The 15,045-nt window shown below is 38.1% G+C and overlaps 1 protein-coding gene across 4 annotated transcripts in view; it reads left to right on the top strand.

Moving 5' to 3' along the window:
* KCNT2 (potassium sodium-activated channel subfamily T member 2) overlaps nucleotides 1-15,045 on the top strand; it is a 288,779-nt gene that overhangs the window by 202,872 nt on the left and 70,862 nt on the right. For 3 of the 4 annotated variants that reach the window (XM_038413119.2, XM_038413120.2, XM_038413121.2), the window contains 5 exons: nucleotides 4,070-4,299; nucleotides 5,827-6,043; nucleotides 8,325-8,430; nucleotides 8,740-8,912; nucleotides 13,592-13,663. In XM_038413119.2, the coding sequence (XP_038269047.1) occupies nucleotides 4,070-4,299; nucleotides 5,827-6,043; nucleotides 8,325-8,430; nucleotides 8,740-8,912; nucleotides 13,592-13,663 (798 nt within the window). The remainder of the gene's footprint in view (nucleotides 1-4,069; nucleotides 4,300-5,826; nucleotides 6,044-8,324; nucleotides 8,431-8,739; nucleotides 8,913-13,591; nucleotides 13,664-15,045) is intronic. The other variant, XM_043490799.1, reaches the window with a different exon arrangement.

Genomic DNA, 15,045 nt, shown 5'->3' with positions numbered 1-15,045 from the left:
AAGGGGCCCACACTTTCCTTGGCTTTCTTCTTGTTGCCAACATACCTGAAGAAACCCTTCTTGTTACTCTTGACATCTCTTGCTAGCTGCAGCTCCAGGTGCGATTTGGCCCTCCTGATATCTTTCCTACATGCCCGAGCAATATTTTTATACTCTTCCCTGGTCATATGTCCAACCTTCCACTTCTTGTAAGCTTCTTTTTTATGTTTAAGATCCGCTAGGATTTCACCATTAAGCCAAGCTGGTCGCCTGCCATATTTACTATTCTTTCGACTCATCGGGATGGTTTGTCCCTGTAACCTCAACAGGGATTCCTTGAAATACAGCCAGCTCTCCTGGACTCCCTTCCCTTTCATGTTAGTCCCCCAGGGGATCCTGGCCATCTGTTCCCTGAGGGAGTCAAAGTCTGCTTTCCTGAAGTCCAGGGTCCGTATCCTGCTGCTTACCTTTCTTCCCTGCGTCAGGATCCTGAACTCAACCAACTCATGGTCACTGCCTCCCAGATTCCCATCCACTTTTGCTTCCCCCACTAATTCTACCCGGTTTGTGAGCAGCAGGTCAAGAAAAGCGCTCCCCCTAGTTGGCTCCCCTAGCACTTGCACCAGGAAATTGTCCCCTACGCTTTCCAAAAACTTCCTGGATTGTCTATGCACCGCTGTATTGCTCTCCCAGCAGATATCAGGAAAATTAAAGTCACCCATGAGAATCAGGGCATGCGATCTAGTAGCTTCCGTGAGTTGCCGGAAGAAAGCCTCATCCACCTCATCCCCTTGGTCCGGTGGTCTATAGCAGACTCCCACCATGACACACTTCTAAACTTAATCCAGAGACACTCAGGTTTTTCCACAGTTTCGTACCGGAGCTCTGAGCAGTCATACTGCTCCCTTACATACAGTGCTACTCCCCCACCTTTTCTGCCCTGCCTGTCCTTCCTGAACAGTTTATAACCATCCATGACTGTACTCCAGTCATGTGAGTTATCCCACCAAGTCTCTGTTATTCCAATCACGTCATAATTCCTTGACATCACCAGGACCTCCAGTTCTCCCTGCTTGTTTCCAAGGCTTTGTGCAAGGCTCTCCTTACAGTGTGAATGATAAACCCATTGTTTCATGTTCTCTGTGTGTGTATATCAATCTCCCCTCTGTTTTTTCCACCAAATGCATCCAATGAAGTGAGCTGTAGCTCACGAAAGCTTATGCTCTAATAAATTTGTTAGTCTCTAAGGTGCTACAAGTACTCCTTTTCTTTTTGAGAAATTCTACAGTTTATGACTCTTCCAGCATTAACTGTAGTCAGTCATAACATCTCCCAGTAAAGCAATATCATCGTCATATTGAGAGCCTCTGAAGATGAATTTTTAAATTTCACACCTCCTATGTTGACCTCAGTCTGCTTTGTGATCAGATAGTCTATTGGAACATTATTTAACGTACGTGGGAACGCGTTCCTGGCAAATCGATGATTCTGTTGAAAACCTGTCTAATACAACCATTGACCCTTGCACAGCTAGATGTACAGTTCCTCTGCTAGGCACCCCATGCTGATATAGCAGTGTTCACAGTGCTGAATGCACTGAGTCAAAAGCTGCTGCAAATTCTATAAGCATAATATTAATTTCCTTTCATCAGTCTAGTCATTTTTCAGTAACCTTCCACAGATAATATATATTTAGCGCAGATTGTAGATTGACCTGTATGGAAGTCAGAATGGTTGTCTCTCATTTTTGGTTTGAGACAATATTTCAGTTGGTTCAAACATACCTTCTTCGGGATTGACAGCAGTGTTATTACCCTATAATTTGATCAAGCTGATCATTTCTTTTTTAAAAGAGATAATGCAGCCTGTTTTGCTTTCTTCTGAAATGTGGCTGGTTTCCCAAACTTTTAAGACAACTCTTTGAATTCAGTGAGCTAAATATAGGCCTCCACTCATAAAACGTTCTGATGTAATAGTCAACACCAGGTGTTTTATCATTTCATAACTGTTTGACCACAATCATCACTTCCTCTAATATCACTGGCCTTTTTTCTGATGGTTTTATTTTTGGATTAAGTTATAGTTTACATGCTGGTGGTAATCTGTTCACTAATTCACAAAAATGTGCATTCCAATGCTTAAATTGTGAATCAATATGCTGGCAGTATTTCCCAATTTTGTCCTTAACTGATGGAAGAGGCAAGAATGGATATCCAATTAGGGCCTTCAGAATCTCAGATACACATTTCTGGTCATGTCTTTCAGAGGCTTCAGCATTACACTGCACTCTACTATTCCAGCATTGAGTATGAGCATTCTGACGGGCCCTCTTGACTGCTCGCTCAAGACTTTTCTCTATTGCCCATTTCCTCCTTTCACTGACTCAACTCTGACCTTGCCGTGCATCCATTCTGACAGAGCACAACCCACCACATCATAACCTTGCAACCCCCTGATGGGTCACAACCCCCAGTTTGAGAACCCCTGATATATTAGATATGCATCTCTCAAACTTTATTTATAGATCATCCTGGTTGCTATTTGGGTTTGATGATCAGGTTCTGGAGCAAGAGCAGCACTTGTAAATTCTTATATATCCTGAATGAGTTTAGTTAAGGATCTCATTCTGGTTTGAAAACCCATGGTTGCATTGTTGCCCCATGGATACCAAAATGTATACTTATGGCAATTCTTGTGCTGAAACCAGGTAGACATTGAAAATAGTTCATGTGTGGAAGCAAATTGAAGTCGACACACACCATCATCTGATCTCTCTTCTGATAAACTGTAAGGTCCCAGTACCAGTTCGAATTCAGTTCTATCATGGCCAGTTCTCATGTTCATATCTCCTCCTATGACGATATGAAGTTGGAGTGATGTACTACATACGATGTCATTTAATGTGGAATAAAAAGCATCTTTTTCACATCAGGCCTTGCATCAGCTGGAGCATATTACCGCACATTCTACCTTAAACTGAAAATAGTGGCTATCAGGTATGGAGAGCAAGCCTGCCAAGGCAGTATGGCAGATTGCACTTTCAGAGACAAAACCAGAGCAACATCAATGTGCTTGTCAGATGCATCACAGTAGTGCAACAATCAAAAGATCTGACCCCTATGAGTCAGAGTTGTGCTCCCATCATTCAAATTCCATTATGTCTCTTGCACACTGCAGATATCAACATTCAACCTTTCCATTTCTTTGTCCAGGATTCATTCCTCCCACCCCACCCCCCCAAACATCTATTAATGGTCAAACATTCCACAATCCCATCCTCAGAAATTAAGGTCAGATTCATCAGTCTTACCTCTTTTATCAACAATCTAGGCTATATTTTCAGATCACCTTAACCTCAGATGTGTCCTGACATATCTTGAACACATTAATTTGTACAAGCTTATGCTGAGTATATGTGCACAAATGTCAGTTTCAGGTATATTAACTTCATTCTGGTAAAAAAGGTGGTTTCTAATCAAATGAATCAATTGATAAAGAGTTTATAAATAGATTATTAGGGTTTTTAAATATTGTAAGATGAATGTATAAATTTAATTTATCCTGCAATATATTTATATATAAGAGTTCATTTTTAACATTATAAAATGAGAACAGAGGCTGTCATTTTAATTCCTTATTTTCTACTACTGATCAAAAAGATTAAAACTAAATTATGGGGGGAGGAGGAGGAAATCTGAAAACAATTCCATTGACAGGTGAATAATGGAACAGCTTTGTGTGATGAATTAACAGAGTTCCATACATCTATTGTATTCTCAGAAGGGACTATATGTCTGATATCAGAAATTAACTGGCTCAACATCGGAAGTATACTGCTATAGAATAAAAAGTTTTTGAAGTGCTTTGGGATTCATAAGTCTCAAGGAACTGTGCTTGATCACAGACGGCTTGTTTTGGGAATAATTTTGTTAAATACTGTATTTTCAAATATTTATTTTCCAAGACTGTGCACATTTTGACTCTGCAGCATGTAAATGAGACTGAATTAAGGATCCATTATTGTCATCTGCAATTTGTGTTTTGTTGAGTTACATTCAATAAAACATGTATTTTTCCTTTTTTAATTAAGGTTTGGAGTCTGTTTGATTGGTGTTAGGAGGGAAGATAACAAAAACATTTTGCTGAATCCAGGCCCCCGATATATTATGAGCTCTACAGACATATGTTTTTATATCAACATCACCAAAGAAGAAAATTCAGCTTTTAAAAAGCAAGAACAGCATAGAAAAAATAATGAATCCAAGTCATACTATCATGGACCTTCTAGGTTACCCTTGCACAGTGTAATTGCCAGTATGGGTAAGTACAGGTAAACTGTATAAAATATTCTGAAACTATAGAAAAGAAAGCTCAAAAATGTACTACACTAAAACTGAAAAGCTATTTTAAAAGAAAATGCCCGATGTGATGGAAAACATGTTCCTTCATTAGGTTTATGTATATATTTATTTAAAAAAAATAAGAGTTCCAACAAGATCAACATAAATGGCATTCTCTTGCTGTATACAGAAATACAACATCACAGACAATTCTATGCAAATGAGAATACTTTCCAACAAGTCACTTGCCAAGGAAACTCATAAGATAATTTAAAAAATCCACAAAGTTCAGACCATATCCCAAGTGTAGAAAAGCAGCTGTAATATCTATTTAACAAGCCAGTGGAGAGGTCCCCCAGCATGGAAGAACATCCAGGTGATCAAGCAACCACACCAGCTCCCATGTCATACAGCAAGCTGAAAGGGCATGTCCAAGCAGAAGAAGGGATGTACCTGGGGTGACCCTTTAGGGCCACAGACAGATGGTCAAAAGCTAGTGCCTAAGATAGGTTATTACCCCAGCTAGTGCCAGGATTAGGATGGGAGCATAGAAATGTCACAAAACCACCTGTGTCATTGATTCCCTTCTTCTCCACTGAGTATAGCTCGGGAGAGTCTAAAACTCAGGCCTGTATGCAAATACTGAAGGTGTTTAGTCACAAAAGGCCGCAGTCTCATGTTGTCTAAACAGTATAAGTCATAATAAAAAAAAAGTTTAATTGATACATTTGATGGCAATCTAGCTAAAATGTACCAACAGTCTAAAATATCTCGTGCAATGAAATCCCATATGTCAAAAGATGAATTTCCATAGTTTGTACATTCATATGAATATCACAAGCTAATTCACTACAAATTGGCCTAATATTAGACGCTAATCAGTCCAATCAGGATTATTCCCATTTCTTGTACTAGGAAGCAGTACTTCTTACTGGCATAAATTAGGAGGTAAAACTCCAATGTCCAGGTCACCAGACATTCTTTTAGTCCATCAAACAACTCATCAGACTCTATTTTGTTTCCAGAAACATCATGTAACAGAACCAGGAAGAATAAAGGCATTAAGAGTCAAGGTGTCAAATTCTGATCTCATTTACACAATTGGAAATCTTATGTTTCTCTGGTTATAATATTCAGATTTATTAAGTCAAATTCCTTATTATGGATATATAACAGCATTCATAAATTCAATATAACCTGCAATTTATTTGTGCATATTCTCACAGCCTGATTGCATGGAACATGTTTTTAAATGCCATAGACTGATATGTATTTGGAAAAAATAATGTATTACCTTATTAATGAGAAACTGCCTTGTATATTGTTCAGTGCTGTAAGGCTGGATGTAGCGTAAACATTATATTTTAATGTAGTTTTTATATATAGTCAAAACAGACAGTATTTGAATATTTGGTTCTGTTTTAGATCATCTATAAGAAGCATAATTTACCATTTTTAAACGCTTAATTGACTTGCACATTGAGAGCTGTTTCTGATGATGATTCAGGGACCGTGGCTATAGATTTACAAGATACAGGATGTAGATCTTCCAGTGGACCTACCTTAACCCTTCCTTCAGAGGGAAGTAAAGATGGCAGAAGATCTAGCATAGCACCTGTTTTGGAGGTTGCAGATTCCTCATCACTTCAAACATGTGATCTTCTAAGTGACCAGTCAGAGGATGAAACTACTCCATCAGATGATGACATTTCTACAGGTTTAGAGTATGTACAGTTAATGTAAACTGGATATTATCATTCATAGATGATAATACTGGGTAAATGTAGAGTACAGTTCTGCTCCCATTGAAGTCAATGGGGACAGGATTGCAGCTCTTTTTCTGAATAATGATATTCCATTTAATAAGAAATAAAAGCACACCCGATTTCTCCATGATCATATCACATCATTTGTAGTGATAAGACACGTGGTCCAAGGGCGAAGTAATTTCCTCTTCAGAAGTGCAATCATGAATTGGTCGAAGCTTCTTAAGGCTATTTTGAAATGAGAAAAACATTCCAACTCATGCTGGACATCTGTGACACTCAATAACAAAGACCTTGTTGTGTTTCAGAGTAGCAGCCGTGTTAGTCTGTATTCGCAAAAAAGAAAAGGAGTACTTGTGGCACCTTAGAGACTAACAAATTTATTTGAGCATAAGCTTTCGTGAGCTATAGCTCACTTCATCTGATGAAGTGAGCTGTAGCTCACAAAAGCTTATGCTCAAATAGATTTGTTAGTCTCTAAGGTGCCACAAGTACTCCTTTTCTTGTTGTGTTTGGAATTTTAAAGCTATTTCATAAACACACACAAATTCACATACCTGGCAATGTCTCCCTATAGCACATAGTTTTTGGAGTACTTCAGGCACGACTCAGCTGACTAGGAAACAAAACTGAATATTTTGGTCTGAAGAATGAAATGACTTTTTAATAGAGGAAGGTCCACTGACATCTGAGAGAGATAAGTTCCAACCTTTAAAGGGGGCCGTTGTGGGGCACTGCACAGGACTCTCCAGCGTAGTATAGCTTGGGTGGTAAAAGTGTGAATGCAAGAATATTGGCAACAAAAAAGCAGCAATAGTAAAGCAAAAAGAAAAACAACCCACAATGTTTTATTCAAGTGTTTATTAGTTTGTTACTGAAATTAAAAATGCATTAGTGAAATAAACTGAGGGCTCAATCCTGCAAATACTCATGCATGTGAGTAATTAGACTCAATAGGATTACTTATGGGAATATAAAAATTGCCATACTGGATTAAATCAGTGGTCTTTCTAGTCCAGTTTGTGGTCTGTCTCTGTGTCAGCGTAAGGGTTACCTGGCCTAGAGGTTAGCATTAGGCCTGGGCTGAGGATCCAGGAGCCAATTACCAAGAATCAGGCCAAGCTGGAAAGCCAGGAGATCAGAATCAAGAGACTAAACAGAGAACAGGGATCAAGAGTCTGTTACCAAGTCAGGAAACTGAAAGGTCAGAATCAGAAGGCAGGAACAGGTAATCATGAAACCAGGAGTCCATGGCAGTGTGAAGTCCAGTTGTATGGACAACTTCCAGTTTCCTCCTCTGATTTAAATAGGGGCAGCATCCCAGTCAGGAGCTTTGGAGCTCTTCCAGTCAGAAGATGGGGTGGGGCTTGTTCCTCAATTTGGATTTTTGGATCTTTACCAGCTGTTGTCTATAAGCTGCTGGGTGGAAGATTGGAGCATGACAACTCCCATGACTTTCCAGGGACCTGGGTTCAAATAACTACTAGCTGCCTCAAAGGAAAAACAAAGAAAATCTATAGTGGAGAATCATGGAATGTACTGCCAAAAAGAGAAATTTCTTCCTAAACTTCAGTTTGTTTACACACTGAAGTATAAGGATTTATAGTTCATCTATTCTCCCGCAAATATAATTGTTGATATTCTCATGCATATAAATCTCTAGTAGGATTCAGAAAAGGATTAAACTCTTGGATTCAATCATTTTTGCTGTAATATAGGTTGCTATTACAAATTGTTTTAGATTTTTCAGCTGATCAGCATTAGGATCAGTTTAACTTTTAAGTGTTATGTAGCAGCCAGAAATATCTTGAACACGGTCCATCTACTTTCTATGCTGAAAATCCATGCTGGTGCCATAAGACAGCAGGAAGTGGACTGACACTTAAAGTTGTTTAGATGAGGAACTTATCACCCTAATAAACAACAAATAATCCATATAATCCCTTTACAATGTCACTACATATTAATTTTACTGATTTTATACATATGCCTGTAAGCTATAAACTATGGTCCTTTGATCTTTATTAGAAATAAGGGTTGTTTTGTTTTGATTGTTTATATGGCAAACACTAGTTGTATCTATTTTGTTTAACTTCATATTTAGTTATGTATGATTATATACATTAATACTTGCCTCTGTTTGCTATTCCACAAATAGTAATAATAAAAATTTAGACCTGTTTGGTCTACAGTTGTTAAATTGTTGACAGTATTCAGAACTGTTTCTCTACTCTTCTAGGTATGCTAAAGGTTATCCTCCTTACTCTCCTTATATTGGAAGTTCTCCCACATTTTGCCATTTGCTGCATGAAAAAGTGCCATTTTGTTGTTTAAGACTGGACAAGGTAAAGAGTTTTTGTTGATGGATATACCCATGTGTTAAACAAGGCTTGTTTGTTTGTTGTGACCGAACACAATTTTGTCCTTGTCTGCACTTGCCGATAAGCAGCACTGAGCACCATTTCAGCTACAATCAATGCTGAAACGCAGTGTTGCTAACAGGTGTTTGTGAAGCTCAGACAAGACTAAGTTCTTTATCATTTCAACTAACACATTTTAGCTTGGGAAGTGAAAAAACGCCTCTAATATTATTATCCCTGAATATCAACTCCTATCCAAAGCCACTGAGTTTTTGTTTTCTATACTGGTTTTAGGGGTGCCAACATAACTACTATGAAGATGCCAAAGCCTATGGATTCAAAAATAAATTGATTATAGTTGCAGCGGAGACAGCTGGAAATGGCTTATACAACTTTATTGTTCCACTCAGAGCTTATTACAGACCAAAGAAAGAACTCAACCCTATAGTATTACTTCTGGATAACCCGTAAGTGGATTTATAAGAAAATTATTTACTATACAAATAAGTGTTTAAATCCCAATATGTACATTGTCTGTGGTTGATGGTCACATTTCATGTGACCAATTTAAATCAAAAACATTGTGGCACGTACACCTTTAAAGCAAGAGTGGAGACAAGGATGATATCTTGTGTGTGTTTTGCAGTAAAGACCTAATATAACTCTCAGTGAAGTCAATGGGAGCTTTTCTAATGACTACAGCGGGAGTTGGATCAGGACCAAGCACAATACAGTTTTCAGTATGGTAACACCAGGTTTATAAGGAAAAGCAAAGAAATCGGAGTATTATTAATTATAAAATAGGTTGTAAAATCTTTTACAATTCTAAAATTTTAGGAAATAAATTGCAATTTAAATATTGCATCTAACATGTGAAAGTAATCTTAACTTCTCTACATTTCAGATGTAGATTGAATTGCTCAGTTTCCTGTCTGCATCCTCTTTTCCCAGCCCACTTAGCACCTAGGGGAGCACTATTTTATTCACACTGCTGACCTGCACATTAGGAGCCTTGTCCTTTCTAGATACTGACTCAGATCTAAGCCCACTCAGGCCTCTGAACAAGTTTGCATATGTTTTGCATAGTAAATAGTAATTATAGTACTATTTGACTGGTCTATCAATTAAATGCAGAAGACAGAGCCTATACTATCTAAGCATATTTTTATTACTGCTTAGTTCAGAGATGATCAATACTATAGACTGTAAATGACCTTTGGGAAATATCTCTGTCCACTGATTGCCATTTAAAACCACAGAAGAACAAATATTCATTCATGAACTTATGGCTCAGTTGTGCCATTAAGTCACAGTCCTGATTTAAGGATGACGTAGCTCCTCATCACCTCAGGAACAGCTGTAGGAGGAATTGTACGACAGGGAACAACTGTTCCATAGCCTCATCTCCTCCCCAATGCCCTTTGGAGACACTAGAAGGAAACAGTTCCTTCTTGTGTTCCCCCCATGAAGAGATTACATTTGTTCTTGGCTCTTACATAAGAAGGGCAGAATGTTCCTTGCACTGTCCTCCACCTCAGTCTATGCACTCCCATGCCACGGCAGGGCAAGGCAAAATCTGTCCCTTTATAGTGATGGCTGAAAATGGTATGTGTCATGCAGGCACACTGACTTGTCACATTAAAAAAGGTCTATCTGCATTGTTTATGTGCTTCAGTTTCTGTGGGGAGGCAGAGGTCAGATAACGAAGTGCATATTTTTAGTTTCATAACATAATTTAACTGTCTGCACTCTGTTTTTCCTTCCAAAATAATACCTGGCTACTTTTAACATTGTAATTGTTGCTTGGAATACTAGGGTGGAAATAAAGGTCAAAACCTAGTGACTTTTTTTTCAAGTCTTAAGCAATCTGCTCTCTCACAGTGTAATGACTGGCAGTGCTCTGACAGATATTTCACAATCTCTTTACCTTATCACAAAGTAGTGCACTGACTGCTTTTGTGCCACAGCTGTTGACATTACTTTCTGCTGTCTCTCACAGTAATGATTCATCTTCTACTGCTGCAATGACTGATAGAAATCACCTGATATCTGGAAGGATTTTCCAGTCTGAAAAGGTCAGATCAAGATAGTGTGGTCCAAAAGGGACAGTGGAACACGTAAAATGTGGTATTTAGGTTTCAGGAAAAGGGGAAACAAGGGATCATAAAACAGGTTGTATGCACTAAGAACCAAACTTCCTTTCTATGGCTTCATTCCAGAGTCATATAGTGTATTGTACAAAATATAAAGTGGTATACAGGTGGTAAAACTCCAAAACACCCAGAAACTCAGTTCCAATAAGCGCTTGAAATACCAGATAGTTATTTTTAATCTTTTGGAAGTTTCCCCATTCTATGATCACCCATCAGTTGTCTCTGCCCCAAGCTTCAGTTCGGGAGAAGGTGTCTTCTCTTCTGGCAGGAATACTTTCCAAGAGAGGCTTGTGGCCACCACTACCATTCACGGAAATCTATTAGGGCTCTGGATCCCTCTCAAGGAAAGATGTTTAATTAGAGAATTTCCATGTCTGTCACCCAGCTACATGTGTCAAGAAGGTGTAGCTGGGAGTTTTTTCTTCCTTACAAAAAAGAGTCTTCATAAGTTGGCTAAAAAAAGCTCTTTTTCCCACAAGAAGCATTTCCTCTTCTCCCAGAAGTAGCAGGCCATGGTTCTGGGCTTCTTCAGCCCATATGGCACATTCTGGGGGTTCCACGGTAGTATTTAGACAGAGCTCACAGCATACTGAAAACCTTCAAGGGGCCTCCCATTTGTACATGTATTTTGGGGCACTAATGCAAGGGAAGCCTCAGGAAGGAACAGCAGGAGGCTGAGATGCCACCAGCAAAATGCAAGGAATGGGAGTGAAAGGGCAGAAGAAAAAGTAGAGTGAGATAAAGTTTAACTAAACTCATTTCAAACCTCATGAACAGATTGGGTCCAGTCCAGGTTGGTTAATATTTGGGCTGAGCCAGTTTTCCCACATCTAGTATAAAACTGGAAATCAGCTGGCAGTTGTGAGGAGAGACTGGACTGCTATATCTGTTCATAATTCATAACATACACACTTTTTAAAATTCAGCATAGTCCTAGGATTTTAAGCCTTTAACTGCCCTTTATTTCATCTAGCTCACTTAGTTTTCTTTAAAATTCCTGACCTTTAATGGGTGTGTGTGTGTGTGGGGGGGGTTCTATTTGCCTTTTCTTTAATCAGCACTTTCTGTTCAAGCACAGCTTATTTTAGGGGGTTTGAAAATTTATAGTTATGTATTTTAGAGAGCCATATAATTTCCATTCTCAATGAGCAGCTTCATGTATGCATCATCCCTCCCAACTTGCTCCTCTTGAAGTGTTTTCTGAGCATATATGATCTGTTCCAATTATTCCATTCAGCTACAAAAACAGGGCAAACTTCCTACTTGATTCCCATTAGTACTATAGAAGAGAATAATTCCCTAACACGGTGAGCATGATGCAGCCCCTTTGGACCGTGTTATAGTATTTCAATAAATCCAAGGTAAACAATTCATGTACAAACTTGGAACCTTTAGTCTGCATGATAAAAAGAGGCCAACTGCATAAATTCAGATTTATCTAGTTCAGATTCCAGGCCCTACTCTCCTCTGGGTGTATGTGCCATTGTCTGATCTCTAGTATAAATAGTTTCACTTTACAGAATCTGAAATTAGTCAGAGTGGGTTCCACTTCCCTCAATATAGATTTCTTGTAGGACAGTACATAATGGTGTTAGTATATCATAGTTCTATTTATTCCAGTAATGAACAGCATAAACACACACACACACACACACACACACCAGAAGAGATCTATAAAAACTATTCTTTTAAAATTGTGGTTAGCAAGTTTCAAATAAGACTGGCCTTTAAGAACATACATGGAAGTGTACAGTGCCCTCTAGTGTTTTCCTATACTCTGGTTTTGGGCTCATGGTTTTTGGTTTACACTCTCTGATATGTTACTTTTATTATTTTAGTTTATTTTTCCTGAAGATTGAAAAATGCCATTTTTGTTAGCATAAAATTATGCCATCTCAACATTAAATGAAAGCTGTGGTCTCTGCTTAAACTCTTAGCAAGATATGGCCTAGGTAGCTGGAGCAGATTCTCTGTAAAACATTCAGCTGAAATACTGTAATCATAAGGACACTGCAATCAGTCCACCACACTTTTCACATCTTAAGGCAATAGGGTTAAATCCTGGCCCCACTGAAGTCAATGGAAGTTTTGCCATTGACTTAAAATGAGTTAGGATTTCACCCACTGTAAATTAGCATTAGTACCCCTTGCTATGATTTAATAGTTTCTCTTAATCTTTTTTGCAGTTTGTTAACAGAGGCAATTTGCAGTAGTGTGCATGATTAGATATGTCCTCATTTCATGCTGATTAAAATTTCATCTGCTATCACTGTACTTTCAGTATCTAAGAAAGAAGAAAAAGGTGTAAGCCTTATAGTACAATACAGAAAGAGTACAGTAAAAAACTATTTTACCTTTCCTTTCTTAAAAGGAAATTTGAGATTAAAATTAGCCTTTGATCTTTATTTCCACCCTAGTATGTCAAGCAACAATTAAAATGTTAAAAGTAGCCAACTAATGTTTTAGAAGAGATGGATGGGAAAGAAAAATGCAGACAGTTGGGAGAAATGCATAACTTTTTGGGAGAAATGATAAGGCAAGATCCATAGCTAGTGTAAAATTGATTTTAATGGAACTATCATAGTTGAAACCAGGTAAGGATCTGGTCCCAATCATTAAGCATTTTCATTAAAAAGATGTTTAGGGTCATGAATTGGAATATAATTTAGTAAGGCCTCTTTAGTCATCAATAATTTTTCTTTAAATAAAGCATTTGCTGTATGATTGTGCCATAAAGTTTCCGATTTAGAAGACTAACAACTTTTATGTAAAGCACATTTAAACTTGATCATGCTTCATCATGATCATAGCAAACAGCATTGAATGTTGATGTCCAGAAATATAGTTTCCTATGTTACTAAAATATTTGTTTAACATTTCCTAGTTTTCCCCTCCTCTCTCTTCCAAACAAACTAACATAGTTTATTCAGTTTCTTCAGAAGAGATGCAACTGTTGTGATGTTGTGTTTCATTGTAACCCGTCTGCTGCTTAGGCCAGATATGCATTTTCTGGATGCAATCTGTTGGTTTCCAATGGTTTACTACATGGTGGGCTCTATTGACAAGTAGGTAAAATAATCCTCAGAACTTTAAACATTGTAGTGTTCAGTGGTTTGTCATGTGCTATGCTTTGTAACTGCATGTTTAAGTGTGGTGATAGTACTTGAAAAATATCCCTGCATGCATGATTTGTGTCAAGGTGCTGTAACTTGGAATTTCAGATTTCTGCCAAAGGATCTCAATCACTCAAAAATGAGTCACTATCTGGTTTTGCTTTATATAGTACATTGACAGATCTGGCAGTCTTTTTAAATGCTTTCTTTGGTGTTGAATCTCTAGGTGAAATGGGCCCTACGGCTAGGCTTTTTAAAAACAGGAATGAGCCTAAAGTTACTCCCCCCAATCCCCATTAAGGCTCAAATAAAATTACCAAATTGTCAAAAATGCTGAGCACCCAACAGCTCCCACTGAGTTCTAGTCTAACCCTACATGAAAGCACCATATTTTTGCTCCTACTTATTGGCTGGGATTGTTAAAGTTTGTTATGAGATTTAGACACACTAATAGTAACTTACATCTAAAATCACTGGACTGCTTTGAAAATATCACCTACTACTTCTACCTAGCCCTTTACTATCACGTATTTATAAAATAGTATCTAGATTTAATGGAATCACTGATTGAAGAGTCAGGCTAGAACTCAGACTAGAAGAGACTCTTTCATTAGATTTTCAGTATATTCCTGTTTCTAAACAGTCATCGCTGAAGCAAAAAATTAGCTCTAAGAGAGGGCCCAATCCTGAGACATCTGGGCATCTGCAATACTTATTCTGTGAAATACTGGTACTATGGAAGTCGGGGGTGGGGGGGCAGAATTTGCAATAGACTTACATTGGCACAATTTCACCTATCAATTTCAAAAGTAGTTCTAGCTGTTCAGCATGTCTCAGGATCAAGCCTATTGTAAATGGAGACGTATATACTTACAAATGTACCTTAGTGACAGACAACACAAACTGCCATTCATAATACATTGATAGAAGTTATCTTATAACTTTTAGGATACATCTACACATCCTACAGCAGAGATCCTCCCAGCTCACATCAGAAGAAAAGCTCAAGTTATAGCCTGAGCTGCAGCTTCACAGTGATGTCTACAAAGCTATTTTTAGAGCACCAGTGTGAGCCCTGCTAACCCAAACCTGTCCACATAGGGTGGGAGGCTTACTGCTGGTGGCTGTGTAGACATAGCCTTAAAATGCATTGCATTCCAGCCTTCAAAAACAACAAAGAAAGGTCTTGGGCACATCATTATATTTAGCAGCATCTTATTTGTCACCTCTGATTTATAATCATTCAGAAATTATAAAAAATAATTACAGAAACTGAATAGTTGATTTAGCTACAATTAAGCCATTAAAAACATGTAGTTTTCAAACTGTTTTAT

Source organism: Dermochelys coriacea, chromosome 8 (assembly GCF_009764565.3).
Source record: "Dermochelys coriacea isolate rDerCor1 chromosome 8, rDerCor1.pri.v4, whole genome shotgun sequence".
NCBI classification, from domain to species: Eukaryota; Metazoa; Chordata; order Testudines; family Dermochelyidae; genus Dermochelys; species Dermochelys coriacea.
This window is presented reverse-complemented; position numbering and strand designations above follow the sequence as displayed.